Here is a 15,336-nt window from a genome sequence, read left to right as displayed (position 1 = left end):
GTCATACGGTATCCCTTCTTACAGCAACAGCATCAGCCACATTCCTTTTCTCCTGCCTCTACTCCTTCAAACACACACACGCACTACATATGTGATCAGCACTGCTGCCATCAACTTTGTTGTCTTGGATATAACACGGAAAGCCCTTCATTATAGCAAATGGTTGTTTGTATTATAGTTCTCATTGAAAACCTGAATCATTCAGCCCTAGCCCTTGATGGTGCTGTTTGCACAGTGTATATATTATGAACAAGACGTCCAGGCATTTATTAGTCGTAGAGCACAATTGAAAGGCGACCGACATCTTGCATAGTCTATGCACGATAACATCGGCGTTAAATAGCACGTGCATTTTCTTGGGTTGAGTTTTCTCCTCTCTTTTGGGCCCAAGCTTTTCTTCTCTTTCTTCTTTGTAAAACTTACATCATGGCGCATAAAGGCACTGAAAAAACATTGCAAAAACTTAAAGATTCTGTAAGCAATGGAAACTATTATGAAGCACATCAAATGTACAGAACCGTTGCTCGCAGGTGCAGTATTATCTATTTTTATTTGATCGCATTCAGAAAAATGCATGGAGCGAGAGAGAGATAACTGACGCGTGTTAGTTGTTACTGCCATTTTACAAATCACCATACCCCACAAACATGTTAACTTACACACACATTCGCTCTCTTTTATTTTATTTTTTTAGATATAACAAGCAACAAAAGTATACCAAAGCTATTCACCTTTTACACGATGGTGCCGTTTCTTTGATGCAACATGAGCAATTTGCTTCGGGATCAGACTTGGCCAACTACATGTTGGACACTTACAACCTTGGTGCCGTTACTGTCGATGAGAAATCTTTGGGTGAGCAACGGAAAAGAAAAGAAGGACGAAAACGTACACGTTAAGAAGTGTATTTTCGCTTTTTTAATAAACAGCCTTACTCATTCTTGTGCTCATCGTATATACTGAACTTAATTATAGACCGCGTGGTGGAACTTCTCAGCCTGTATCCATCGGACGAGCCAGGTCGCAAGATGTATATCCATAATGCGTTCAGGTATGTTTTTTACGCCCATCCTTATATAAAGAAAAACGCAGTTAATGGAGATCATGGTGCTTAATAATGTGTATATGCATATGCGTGCGTCATTGCTCTATGAAGTTGGACCCAAAAGCATGGCGAGTACCGAGAAGGCGATCCGGAATTACATGACTATGTTGGAACCATGTTTTTCCATGGTATGTGTGATTATAGTCTTTTGATTTAATGTACATATAGACGGGCAAGAAGGATGGAAATATTGAACCAGTCGACGCGTATGATGTTAGAGGAACGCTATGCACCAGCAGAGGAGCACTTGCTAGTTGGTACAGATCACAGTGCAGAGACTTTGGGTAAAGTAGCAGCTAGCTGGGCACAAGTTGAAAATGCGACATCTCCTGGTCTTTTCATTGCGCGCGTTGTTTTCCAGTTAAGTGTGAAAAACGAGGAGATGACATTGACGAAGCTGGGTTATACTTGTTAACAGGTTATAACCTTTTCTACATGCAGGCTGTTGGCAATGAAGAATGTCCATCATGCGACTCTGGCATACACACAGTTCATTGAGGAAGCAAATCCAGCAACAACAGGCACGGAGGCCAAGGTGCGTCGCGCACCTGCAGATGAACCTGAAACGGAACCCGTATACTCAGATAGCTGGCTCAACTTTGCGCGTCTGGTATTGTTGACGGTGCAGCGCGATGCGGTTGATCTATTCCGACAGCTGAGAGAATCGTACAAGCCAATGTGTCAGGAGCAAAAAGGTTTTGATGAACTATTGGACGATATTGGTGAGGTATTCTTCAACATCCCGCGACCAAGAAAGCAAGGCAATATGCTTCAGGATTTGATGAGCAGTCTGTTTGCTGGTGGTCCGCCGCAACAACAGCGTCAACAAATCACTGCTTCAAGGCAGGGAGGAATGGAATTAGATTAAGACGGTTTTTTTATAATTAAACAAACAGATAGTATTGTACTCTGCTTTTTTTTCTTCCTTTATTGAATATCAATTTGATGGGAAAATGGAGGCCTTTTTACTGTTTCCAGATCTTGTGCTCAAGACCCATCTCGTTGTTGGGAGCCAAACCAATACAGGCTCTCATGATGTTCTCAATAGCCGAGCGCTGTCTGCCAAGAGCGTTAACAACAGGAGTGCCGGGCGAGACCATGGGAGCCTTCAACATGTAGCTCAACAAGGACATGACGCTGTGGAACGAGCTGAACTTTGTCATTTCACCGGTCTTGTATTGGATACGAGTGAGCAATTCACCAAGAACGACAAGATCAATGATCAAGGGCGAGGCCAAGAACGAGTCTTCACAGATGTTGTAGACCGAAATGGATTGACGGCCACCCATAAAGATATCGCACTCGTACTCATCCAAGGCACGCTTCGAGTCGCCGACGGAGGGGACGTACTTGATGACAACGGTGTGGTCCGGGTGTTCGCCCTTTTTGTAGAGGACTTCGTTAGCAGCGACCATGTCGTCGACGACCGTGGACTTGGAAATCTCCTTGCTACGGAACTGCTTGTGGGAGGACAAGTTCTTGCCATCGTTGTTACCAAGATGGTTGTACGAGGTGATAGCGACGGGCTTGATGCCGGCATTGACCAAAAAGTCGACGATGGCAGACTTGAACTTGGTCTGGCCAGACTTGAAGTCATCGCCACCGATAAAGGCACGCTCACGCTCGGCCAATTCAATCAGGCCGGGGACAAACGTGTTCTGGGGCGAGCCGTTGATGAAGGGGACACCTTCCTCGATACAGGCCAAGGCAAAGACGGACGACGGGGCAACCTCATCGTGCGATCCCGTGACGGCCTTCAAAAAGTTGTCGGCAGTGTCGTTGACGCCGGGCAAAATGTCAGCATAGCGCTCGGTGTTGGCGGTCCAGACAACGACGACCTTGTCAAGCGAGTTGGCGGCCTTGAAGTCACGGATGTCCTTGCGGATTTGGTCGCAGTGCTTGCGCTTGTCTTGGCCGGGGATCAGGTTATCGGCACGGTCGGACTGGTTGGCAGCGATGAAGTCCGGGTAGTAGATGGAAGGCAAGGGAGTCATCTTGCTCATCTCGTCACGGACTTGGCGCTGGAGGTCATAATCGAGCACCTGAGCCCGTTCCATCGATTCGCCCAAGTCCTTGCCAGAAATATCCCAGCCGCCAATGACCAAGTCGGTGGGGTTGACCATAGGAAGCATCTTGTGCAAGGGCACGTACACGTCTTCGCCTTCGGGCGTGACACCCAAACGGACAGTCGAAGCCTGAGTCACAGAGCCCCAGTAGTTGGCCTTGTGCTCGCCGCTCTTGGTGCGCCACGTCAAGTCATGCTTGTGGGCAAGGATCGAGGCAGTCAATGTGGTGCCATTGTTACCACCCCAACCAACCATCATCAAACTAATCATAAAGAAATGATTAGCCATCAGTCATTCACTCGCGATTCTTTTCCTCGCCACCAAGCTACAACAGCAGCAGCAGCTAAAACAAAAACAGAAACTTACCCAACGCGAGGGACTGTGCGATCAGTCTTGAAGTGGTAGACTTGGTCAACAGGCTCGACGACCATGGAGCCGTCGGCTTGCTTGTTCACGATAGTGTTGGAGTAGGCATACTTGGCCAGGATGTGCTCGTCAGTGTACTCGACAAGATCCGAGTTAACCTTGAACAAAGGCTTGGGAGCGCTTGCAGAGGCATTGGGAGTAGCAGTGAAATCTTCAGCGTGGGGAGGAGCCATGGTGTCGTTCTTAATTGTCTTTTTTAGGTCTGTCACTGCAACGCCGGTGTCCTCTGTGCGGGTTATGGTTGGAAGATAAGAGATTGGCAAACTAGATGGATGACATATCGGTTACAGAAAACGAATGAGTATGCATATATCTGTGATGTGTACGCGTGTGCATGTGACCTACCGTTTTGTTACTCTCTTGGGATACTGAGGGGCGATCTACTAGCAATTCGCGCCTCGAAGGTGAGTTGTGTTGGTTGTTAGAAAAAAGAAAGTGGATGGAAAAGCGCCGAAGCCCGTGGCCATTTATATTCAGTGAGGTTTTTTTTTTTTTTTTGAATGGCCGGACCAAATGACAGAGTCTCAGGGGGGTGCTTGTTTTTCCGTTCCGCTTCGTCTCACAAGCAAGAGTCGCTGCTTTAACTCTCTCTCTCTTGAAGCTGGCTGTTTTTAAAGTGCCCCCCTCCCCCAAAAAAACAACAACCGAGAACCAAGGACAACGCATAATCCATTTTACCTTTGCAGCCACGACTCGCGTTTCTTTTCAAACATATTTGACAGGTCCCTTTTACAGGCTTGGCATCACAGCAGTCTTAGTAGCCCTCCCTGGCTGCTTGCCTGGGGTTGATCATAATCATTTCTCCCCGCATATGACTTGTTAGGAAAATTTTCGCTAGACCGCGGCATGGACTTTCACCGGTGTGCCAAAATCCGTAACACCCCAGCCATGTTGCAACGCCTGCCCCACCTCTCTCTCTCTCCCCCTTTCTCTAACATCCCGCCAAACTTGACGACAATGCTTTTATTGCTCTTCCGTTCCGTTTGTATATAAAAACGTATTACATCGGTAATATGGAGGTTTGATAAACCGCTTCATGACGCTAATAGAATGCTATCATACAAAACTATGTGCGTATCCGGACTATGCGCGTATAAAGATTGGACTTGTGCCACATACCCTCCCTCTTCTCTTCCGTAACGGTACAGTCTCGTTCTGGTTGGCCGTACCATCGCATCAACAGTGATCGGAGATGAAGCAAAGGCATACTCTTCTTATTGCACGTGGTACCACGCTACAGGCCACTGCATCGTCTTTCAGATAAGTAGGGTGCATCTTGCTGGTATACCTTCTCTCTCAAAGAGTGAATCTATTTCTGCAGTATGTAACGAAGCACACAGCAACACTAACCGACGATGCACACATAGCATACAGATAAAACCTTGTTCAGCATATCTATACATGCTTCTTGTCGCTACTAAATGTACAAGGTTGGCTTCATCCAACATAACTCCTTTTGGAATTTTTTTTTTTTACTCACACGCATATCAATGAGTATGACCAAGTGGGATTAAAAAAACCAGAGCCGCTCGAGCGACCAAGTTTTTCCTTGCGTAGACCAAACTTTTAGTTTAATCATCCGTTACACATTACACATGCCCCCTCTGCTATCTTCACTCCTTCGGCAGACCAACCTTCTCCCCACACCAATTTCAGATTTCCCTTACATTCTGTTATTCCTTGCGTAGACCAAAACAAAGGGGAAGTGTAATTCTCTGTGTAGACCAAAAAAAAAAACAAGCTCTAGACAGTGATAGCAAACATATCATTGCGCAGACACAAACACTCAAAACATTGCTGCGCCAGCTACTTCTTTACAAGAGCTGTCCGAAATTATACTGTAACACCATTGTCAAAGTTGTTCACTTCTATTTGCTGAGATATCTACTTACCGTGCTGTTTGTCGTTGCTGGGCGTTCAGTACAGTGATTAGACTCACTATGCCGCAGCATTTGACCATGCAATGTGCTTTGTCATCTCTTGTACGAGATACGTACTTGGCTCGTATATGGTATTGAGTAACAAAAAAGATATCAAAGGATCTACCATATAGTCACCTTTAACATTGGATTTTTGGCAGCTCTGATGCTAGGTGCATTTTTGAGTATTCTCTGCTCCTCTTCTTGATATAACTTTGAATCGGCTTATCCACTATCAAATCCTTGAGCTGGTCTTTCCATTTTGCGATCTGTTCCGGCAAGGCCCCGAATTCGACCAAAGGAAATTTATTCGATTTACGGTGTCGTAGGTTCTTCCAATAAGGTGACTCATGGTAATCGATAGTAGATCGGACTATGCAAGCTTTTGATAGGTGTAAATAAAAACAGGGAGTGAATATAGAATTGATAACTATCGATTATTCTAGCAATTGGACCTGATATTAATACTTTATACTTTATAGCCTGGATACTGTGGTTTCAAAGGCAAGAAAATCATCGCAAAAACACTCCAAGACATGCCGGTACACGAGATCGATGCTGCGAATGAGCACATCCAACCGATGGATACCCCGGAATATATAGACTTTGTTCTTGCTCCAGAGGTCGGTATGCGTCTTATTGGGGAAGATCTTGAGCCGGCCGATGAGACAGAAGAAGATTGCGATTGCACCACTAGCCTAGCAGAAGAATACAGTCCTGTCAGCACTACGGCGCTTCTCCGCATGGAGCGTAGTGTTGACTACGGCTGTTTATATAACCACATGACGATGACTCAGACAGTGAAGATTAGGGCGACCAAGAGCATCCTATACTATATTAAAAAGCAGAACCATACATTATCTTCTCCAACATATCTCTATACACTTTCACTTAAACCTCACAAATATTTCTCTTTCTCTATTCTTCTAATCAAAAAAGAAAAACAATAATGTTTAGAAAAGAATGTCAAACCTGCATAGTAAATGGCTATCACTGGATATTATATCTCACTTACAGAGCGTCACTAGAATGCAACATAATAGAAGTTGGTCTACACAAAGAATTACACTTCCTTTTTGTTTTGGTCTACGCAAGGAATAACAGAATGTAAGGGAAATCTGTAACTGGTCTGGGGAGAAGGTTGGTCTTCTACCGAAGGAGTGAAGATAGCAGAGGGGGCATGTGTAACGGATGATTAAACTAAAAGTTTGGTCTACGCAAGGAAAAACTTGGTCGCTCGAGCGGCTCTGTTTTTTTAATCCCACTTGGTCATTTTTGTCGAAAAGTTAATAAACGAATAGGCATGTCGATCAAATGGATCATTGCGCGCGCATGTACTTGGTATAGGTACATACATGCAACAATGACCCGTTGCATGTACACACACACACACACACACACACACACACACACATATATATATATATATATATATATATGACGATAATAAGTAATGATAATAATGATAATATAATAATAATAATATGTATTGATAAATGTATAAGATAGGATGAGGGAACTACTATAACATATGTAAGATGGAATATAAAGAAAATGGGTAAGATTTGAGGAGGAAATCTGATCAAGCTGTACATGCAAACGAAAGAAAGAAAGAGAGAGAGATAGAAAGAAAGAACCAGTAGTGGAAATCCTCCCAATAAGTATGTCGTGTGAGCGTGTGTTTGATATGAAAGTGTTTGTTGTGGGATGTATTTTACTAAGTGTGCAAGTGAAGTGTGTTGTTGTATTGTTGATGGAGAGTTGAAGTAGGTTGATAGTAGTGTGGATGTTTTGCTGGTATTGTTATTGTTATTGTTTATGTTGTTGAGTGTTGCGTATTGTGAGTGTGTATGAGCGATATGTTGTATATAGAAATACCATGTACTCTTTTTCGTGCGTGCAGGAAATGTGTGAAATGGAGATAATGCAAATGAGTAGATGTTGATTGTTGTTGATGGCGGTGTTATTTCTTGCTGTGTTGCGTTTAAGGGTCGAACATTGACACGCTCTCACGTCTGTAGGTTGTCGGGAACGACGGTTGACGGACGCCCTATAAACAGCACAGCAGTTTTTAAAGTTTAGTGGAAAGATGTCCAAATAAGCAACAAAAAAACTTACAAGTGGGTTCTTGCTAAACGAGAGCCGGATTCCGCCTTTCACCGAATTGCTTAGTGGGTTCCCGTACAACTCGTGAAGCGCCTGGGTCGCACATGCCACGTCGTCGAACTCGACAAAGCACATGGGCCCGTTGTTCGCCTTGCTCTTGAACGACAAGCGCTTGAAGCCAACACACTTGGCGAACATGGCCCTGAGCTCATCCTCATGGGTGTGCGGCGGCAGATTGCCAACATAGAGCGTGTTGCAGGGCGGGTTGTTCTGATCCATGGATCCGATTGCCCCAAAGAGACTGCGGTAGTTGGGTGAGGTGACACCGGGCGGCGAGGGAAGCCCGCCGTTGCTCACGACTGGCGACGTGGTGTTGATCGAAAGTCCGTTCAACCTGGCATTTAATGCCGCCGACAAATCCGGATGATGGTGGTGATGCGACGACGTTGACGTTGACAGTGACGGCTGTGGCAAGGGTGGCGATGGCTGTTGCTGATACATGTCCTCAAACATACTCGACAGCGGTTGCTGTGGCACTGCTGCTGCTGCTGCTGCTGAATTAGGTTGTACAGACACAGGCTTGCTCATGGCGTCAGCAGCAGCAATACCCGCGCTTGTAGCAGTGTCGATCTCAAACAGACTGTACCGGTGACCAAACAAGCTGGGTCTATTGTTGTTACCGTTTGTGTTATTGCTGTTGTTGTTGTTGTTGTTGTTGTTGCCGTTGGCGGTGGTGAGACTGTAAATGTCACTCATCGATCCAGCCCTTTCGGTCAGAGACGGACGCGGGTCCGGGAAACTAAAGTCCAGTGGATGGTGCTCTGGCGAAGCGACAGGCAAAGGAACCGAGTAAAACGCCTCGTAGGGTGTGCTCGGATATCGCTTTTGTTGTTGCTGAGGATACGACTGCGTTGGCACCGGTACAATTCCTCCTGCTCCTGGCACTGCTGCTGGTGTGGGCACTCCTGCGTGTTGTTGCTGCTGCTGCTGCTGCTGTTGCTGTTGTTGCTTTTGCTGTTCACTAGAGAGACCCCGTTTTGTATGCAGGTTCTTTTTTGCCATTTCTGCCTTCAGTACTGAGCCCTTTTCCGCATCAACTTTGCGACCGCTCAGAACATCCCTTGCCTCTAAAGCTTCGAGCCGCGTACGAAACTTTGCAAAGCCGATCTACAGCCATGGACAATAATTATAAATCAGCATACACTAGCTCTCTTCCCATAGAGTACAACAGCACACGCAAACCCTCTCCCTCTCTTCCACCCTTCCCCCGCTTTGTTTCCTTTCCCTGGATGTTGCCTGACCCACTTACGATTTGCTTTCGACCGTTGCTGCTATTGTAGTTGCTGTAGTTGTTGTTGCTGTTGCTGTTTGTGGGCGACAAGTCGTCCTCGTAGTCTTTGCTGGGAATCTTGAGCGTGGCAGCCTCAAAGCCGGGTGAAAAGATAAACATGTTCTGAAACTCGCGTTCTTGCATATCGTCAGGAAACCCGACAACAAAGAGGGTCGAAATATCCTCGCCGTTGGGAGCGTAGTCGGTCGTCGGGGTGCTGCCGCCGTTGGTCAGCAAAACGTTATACAGACTATTCGCGTTTGTCATAAAAGGCTGCGGTTGTGGTGGTAGCGGCGGCGGCGGCGGTGGTGGTGGTAATGCACCCATGAGGCACTTGTGTGTATGCGTCTTTCAGTAAAAAGAAGCGAGAGAAAGAGAGAGAGCGTTTCCGAAATGAAGGGAGGAGGAGAGCACGACGAGACGAGGACGACGACAGGCGAAGAGAAAGAATAAACGCAAAAAAAAGAAACAAGAATACGAGGCCGAGTGTATATAAAATAGAGTAAGGGGGACGGCGGAGAAGAAGAGGAGGAGGGCGAGAGAAAGAAGGCGTGCGTAGAAGCAGAGAGAGAGAGAGAGTGTGTGTGTGTGTGAGTGAGTGAGTGAGTGAGAAGAAGAAGCGTTAAAACGGGAAGGGAGGAAGAAAGCGAAGAAAGGAGAAGAGACGAAAGAGAGAAAGCAGCAAGTCCAGTCTTATAAAAGGAAACAGAAAAAAGCAACATTTTTTTTTATTCTAGTGCATTAGGTGTGCACGCACAACGCACCCACACAACAGCAGCAGCCCTTGCCTTTGACTTTTTTGTGCAAAGGGCTCAGCTGGGTGTGTGCCCTCCTTTCGCTCTCTCTCCTCTCCTTGCTCTCCTAAAAATCATCATTTGAACTCTCTCACATCTATCCAATCGGATGCAGATCTTTGCTCGATAGAGTATAAACTATGTTTCAACTAGAACAGGCGTGCTAGAATGACAGGCATACACAACAGCAGCTTTTTTTTTCTACAAAGTGCGAAAGCACCTCCCTATTACTACTACTACTACTACTTCTAATAACTAGAGAGTACATGCTGCACAAGTAAAAGCTACTGCTATGATACTGTATCTCACTCATTCCCTTTACGTCACCAGAGCCAGCAACAAGCTGCACGCTCTGTTGTTATTATTATTATTATCGAGTTACACCGCCATGATTTGTACGCGCATGATCTGTTGCCGGTTGTGGCGCTCTTTTGATCTGCTCTGGCGAGCAATTCTTGGTGTAACAGCACTTATGCCCTAGTTTCGATCGGTTTGTCCAAAAAACGAAATGATTGGGTGGATGGCTTTTTGCCATCATAATAATAATAATAATAATAATAATACGGTACCGTCCCCCACCCCCGCACTTTCTCGAACTATCACAGTCGACATAGTATCAATGCTATATTATTTCATTTCTCAAATACTTTATAGAACCTTATTCCAATAATCCACAAAAGTGGAAATGGAAGAACATATTTGCCACCGTAAATCTTGTCGGCCGGTTTCCTTTTATTTTGCCATGCTCACTATTTGTAATACTCGGCACCTTCGCCGATAATGGTATAGAGTCGCTTTAAGGAGCGACATGTGCTTTATATTCAGCCTGTTGAGCGCCTTTAAAGCAGCAACAACCCCAAGGCAACAATAACAAATAAATAATCAGAAAAACTCGAGGTGTCAACAGGGTCTCTTCACTCCTTCCTGTTCCCTTGGAAAGGAACCTATATCTTGCAGTAGTGTAGTTACTGCATATGGCAAAAGAAATAGGGTTTTTTATACGAGGGTATCGTTATCTAACCCTTTCCATGGAATCTGTCCATTTCCATGGCCCTGAAAATGCATATGAGCTTTTAATGAATCATAACTCGAAAGCGGGAACCTATTATGCATGTTATAAAATACATCGATCTGCCACATAAGTTACATACATGTTTCCTATCAAACTTACTTTGTAGACAGTAGGATTCAATTATAAAAATGCAGTTGTTGCTGTTCTTTGTGTCTGCGGATACTTTTTTAAAGCAAAGGGGAGGGGGGATACAACGCTATGTACACATAACACCCTGTTCTTCCAAACCATAATCGACGTGCTAGATCTATAGAATCATGCAAGGAAATGGTTCACTGCAGCGAATGCGACTCACTTTCTGATCATCATTGATGCTACTCTATACGAATAAGTAGGTACTGGCATCTCTCGTGCTCACTTGAATGCCTACCACACCATTTACTCATGTTTTACATACCACCGCCAACACGCACAACGACTTTCTGTCAACTGCCCAACAATTTCTGACATAGGAGATTGTTAAATATAAAGCTCTTCCGAGATCAACATTTATGTATGCTCCGTGCTTATTTTATAATGCAAAACGTGTTAAACTTTGAAATACCCACATGGTTTCGTGTTTTCGTATGGCATATAGAAGCAGTCGCCATCACAGCATGTGGGACTGAATCCTCTGGTCGGTATTTGATAGGACTTTCATTGTTGGTCTTGATCACCTTTCCTTGAGTTTTATGCATAACGAGTGATAAATTGCTCGACAACAACGAATCCCGTGAAGAGGTTATGTAGTAGCTATAAGACACACTTCCGTGCATATATAAAAAGTACATCCTTGCAGAAATGGGATAATTTATCGTTCAATCATGATATGAAAAATCCCGTGAGCAAAACGCTTTTAGACGCCAGCAGTAGGTAAAACGACACATATACGCAGAACCACAATACTCCACTAATAACTTTTAATATAGACTTTTGGATCTGCTGATATTATAAGACAATACAGAGTGTAAATAGCGATGGCGTGTTGTTTGCATAGGGGCTGTTGAGGAAGAAAGTGATGCAGAGAAACTTTAATACTTTTTATGTATGCAATGTATACCTTGTATTTTTAGTAGCAATCGAAAGCATTTGATGATTCTTGCATATTTAATCAAAAATAGCTCCACGACGGCTTTACACAACAACAACAACATAACAAAAAAGAACAATATTATTTACAGTGCTTCTAATATGGCAAAGTACATGATTGGAAAACTAACAAGAATTAAAATAAAAGATGATATCATCAATGCCCAAGATGCAGAAACTGGATATTGTACGGCCCCAGCAAACTTTGAGCAGCTATTATGATCATGTGATGACTCTACAATAGGAGTAGTAGTAACAGCAATCGATTCATCATGATTTCCATTCTTATCAGGCATTATCAACTCTGGTAAAAACAGTGCGGCATAAGCTGCACCTGGCAGTAAGAGTCCTGGGAAAAAAAAGTTGCTTAGTACTCTCTCCTTTGTTCACTGCTGAGAAAACATATATAAAAACTTTGTCGAACCATAAAACTTACCAAGAGCCGTGGTAGAAAACCCGCCAATGACAGCAAATACTTTACCCAACTCAGTCAAGGTAGCACCTAGCGAAAGCACAATGGTAAAAACAGCTGCGGTTGTTCCGTAGTGCTCCTTGTTGGTAGGGATCCGACCATCTGTGTTGTAACCGAGTAGTTTCTGCAATGATTCCCGACAAGGATAGATCGACATGCTATATATCATGTGCATACATAAACAGATCATGATTTGATGTGAGCCAATAGTGTCTACTACATACAGAAAAGAAAGATAAACCTTGTAAAAACAAAAGTAAAAGAGGGTACCTACGGGATAGTAAACACCATAAAGACACCGAATAACAAACGCACTATGTTGATAACTGGATCATCATTGGGGAAATTGAGCAGAACATTGGCTTGGATCTTGTTGCCAAAGCATAAAAACCCCATGATACCAAAGAGCATATTGATTGTATAGCCTATTAAAAGCGAGGATGTATCCGCCAACAGAAACTGCGATGGCCGTTGATCGCGCTGACTGAGATACACGCCAAATACATTTTGCGAACAGCCAAACGATAAGCCTAAAATAGCCAATCCTTTGAATAATTCGTGGTTGGCGGGCCAGGTCCAGTCAAGTACAGGTGGCTCAGTTGCGTATTTTGGCATACGAATGAACACGCCCAATAAAACAAGAGGCAGTAGCATCACATTGAACGTGGACCATTTTGCGAGCGGTGCAATTGACCGGGGTAACGAAAGAGGCAGACTCTAATATAGTGTATAAATATGTTATACACGTTACATGCAAAAAAAAGTACTGAGTGAGCGTGCACTGTGTGAGGGGTTTTCGCTTTGACGTTCTTCTATTCCCAATACCCACTATTATCGTCATCATCAAACATCAAATTTCAGACGTACACACCTCAACCCTCGCCATCATGCTAATATTAACAACAACAAACAGCAAACACTTACACAGAACAATCCAAACGAAACTACCGAAAGTCGTCGATCAGCTAGCCAATGGAGACCATAATTATCGAATAATTCCGGCAGCATATCACCAAGTACTATCATCCACATGTTATATTACACAAGCTGTCAATACCGCCATCTCTTGTTGTATGGGCATAGTGTTTGTGGTGTAAACTTGTTTAAGGACTTACAGATATAATAGGAAACAGCTGTTCCTGCTGTATGAAACACCATTAGGAAATTGACCAGATGCGAGCCCCAGGTGCCCAGTAAGCTTACGCGAGCCAAATCGGCCATTGTATATTGTCTGGATCGGATCCCACATAGGACCAGCAAGTGCATGGCGATGCCCGTTAATATCGCCACACCCACTGAGCATAGCAACCCCATCCATAATCCACACATATGTAGAGCGAGCGGTAGGCCAATGATGCCTGATCCCATCATGGCGTTGACCAAGTTCATGCATGAGCCTGTGGTGGAAGATGTACCATACCCGGGTCGATCCGCTTGTAATGCATCTACGCTCGCAATCGCCCCGTAATCGCCACCAACAGCCACTACCGTGGTTGGTGTGCCTGGAACACTGCTAGGTAAGAGCGTGTCTGAGGAGTCGTTGTCAAAGGCGCTCTTTATTGAAAAGAACAAACTTTTCGTTGAGTTACTGCTGCAGTCGCTGTTGTAGTGCTGATCTTCTTTCCTATTTTATTTGTGGTTTCTGTTAATCTTCCTATCTGCCTATTTCTTTGACGATATACCCGTATGAACAACACCAGAAGAGAATATATACAAACATTTGTGAAATAATGCAATTAAATATGAGAAAGGGAGAGTAAAAGGGAAAGGTGGAAGAAAGAGATGCAAAGTAGAAAAAAAGAGGACGCTATATGTATATCTGTAGGATTAATTGTACTTGTATAAACAGACATGCTGTTCTTGATTTTGTTGGTCCTCTTCTTTTATTTGTTTATATTTCTTTCTCTCGTATATACACACATGGCTTCTGTTGTTGGTTCTTTTTTTTTTCAATCGGGGAGCAAGCGAGGTGATACCTGTGTATAGATCCGCCCTCCAATAAAAACATAAAAAACATTGAGCACAAACATACAACAAAATCCATGGCAACAAAATTTTCTTCAAGCGATAAGAGTATGGATTACTGATGATCTCTGCTCTTGATATGTAATAGTAGAAAGGATGGATTGTTCTAATGTCTGATTGAAACATCAGGGGGAGCAAGCAAGAAAGGTGTCATATACATTTTCCCACATGTGGAGCTACTATACGACGAGCAGCAGCCGTTTGTACATACATAATATCCGCAGCGTGGTGTGTGTGTGTGTGTGTGTGTGTGTGTGTGTGTGTATGTATATCGATGGGTCAACACGTACTAACAACGTAGTAGACGCGGGATCTGTTTTGCTGCAGCGGAAACTAGCACTAAAATACGCTTTCCGATGTCGCGCACACCACACGTCAAATCCGACATCGATGCAGATGTACCCCAAACAACCGAAGTGTTTTTATTTAGTGATGGTGATGCCCTTGACCTTTTGGTCTGTTTGTGTGTGTTTATTACGGCGGAATGGAAGACATGCACATTTACTCACCAACATCCGAAGCTTTACTGCTACTCACTACATAAGTAAACAGTACTACTACCATTACGATTACAAATATATAAAATGACTGTTTTCATTCTCTTTGGTGTTGCTCCTCATGGGCATGCTATATACAACGTAAACTGTTAGTATGACATGCAGCAAGGTGGAAGTTTACGTATTGTACCTGCACCATAATATGCAGCACCCCAAAAAAACCGGTGGCCATCATTACACACGAACAAGAGATTCTACATGTCCACAACCACTGCAGTTTACAGTTAGTCTTATAATATTGTCTCTCCTCCCTCCCCTCTTGTTTCTTAACATTCATGTTCATATAAAAAAAAGTTAGTTTAAACATTAAAAATACCTTAATCAAACCCGTGAATGTCGATTACCCATGGATATCAGAGTATAGTGGGGGGGAAGCGGCAGAGGCGGGGCAGGACA

The 15,336-nt window shown here is 44.0% G+C and overlaps 5 protein-coding genes across 5 annotated transcripts; 2 read left to right on the top strand and 3 right to left on the bottom strand.

Annotated features, from left to right (window-relative positions):
• Positions 1-307: 307 nt before the first annotated feature.
• On the top strand, positions 308-2,010 carry BDB00DRAFT_962183 (uncharacterized protein). Its single transcript, XM_053129736.1, has 6 exons — positions 308-530; positions 695-855; positions 976-1,051; positions 1,157-1,233; positions 1,324-1,465; positions 1,547-2,010. The coding sequence occupies exons 1-6, from the start codon at positions 427-429 to the stop codon at positions 1,971-1,973; spliced, it is 987 nt and encodes a 328-aa protein (XP_052975856.1). The 5' UTR covers positions 308-426; the 3' UTR covers positions 1,974-2,010.
• A 60-nt stretch (positions 2,011-2,070) lies between these two features.
• Positions 2,071-3,770, bottom strand: BDB00DRAFT_876248 (uncharacterized protein; the record flags this gene model as incomplete). The annotated part of the gene is made up of 2 exons (XM_053127457.1): positions 2,071-3,433; positions 3,538-3,770. 2 exons carry the CDS (start codon positions 3,768-3,770, stop codon positions 2,071-2,073), a joined length of 1,596 nt encoding a protein of 531 aa, XP_052975855.1.
• A 3,730-nt stretch (positions 3,771-7,500) lies between these two features.
• BDB00DRAFT_876247 (uncharacterized protein) lies at positions 7,501-9,279 on the bottom strand (the record flags this gene model as incomplete). Its single annotated transcript, XM_053127456.1, has 3 exons — positions 7,501-7,566; positions 7,635-8,789; positions 8,932-9,279. 3 exons carry the CDS (start codon positions 9,277-9,279, stop codon positions 7,501-7,503), a joined length of 1,569 nt encoding a protein of 522 aa, XP_052975854.1.
• A 2,500-nt stretch (positions 9,280-11,779) lies between these two features.
• Positions 11,780-14,126, bottom strand: BDB00DRAFT_920235 (transmembrane amino acid transporter protein-domain-containing protein). Its single transcript, XM_053128744.1, has 6 exons — positions 14,077-14,126; positions 13,474-13,982; positions 13,283-13,377; positions 12,633-13,075; positions 12,323-12,516; positions 11,780-12,235 (listed from the first exon to the last, which is right to left on the bottom strand). Coding segments are annotated over exons 1-6 (1,506 nt in total). The 5' UTR covers positions 14,079-14,126; the 3' UTR covers positions 11,780-11,972.
• Positions 14,127-14,486: 360 nt separating this feature from the next.
• On the top strand, positions 14,487-15,069 carry BDB00DRAFT_609936 (uncharacterized protein). Its single transcript, XM_053118017.1, has one exon. The coding sequence runs from the start codon at positions 14,552-14,554 to the stop codon at positions 14,969-14,971; it is 420 nt and encodes a 139-aa protein (XP_052975852.1). The 5' UTR covers positions 14,487-14,551; the 3' UTR covers positions 14,972-15,069.
• Positions 15,070-15,336: the final 267 nt, after the last annotated feature.

This window comes from Zychaea mexicana (genome assembly GCF_025766255.1).
Source record: "Zychaea mexicana strain RSA 1403 chromosome Unknown BDB00scaffold_85, whole genome shotgun sequence".
NCBI classification, from domain to species: domain Eukaryota; kingdom Fungi; phylum Mucoromycota; class Mucoromycetes; order Mucorales; family Lichtheimiaceae; genus Zychaea; species Zychaea mexicana.
This window is presented reverse-complemented; position numbering and strand designations above follow the sequence as displayed.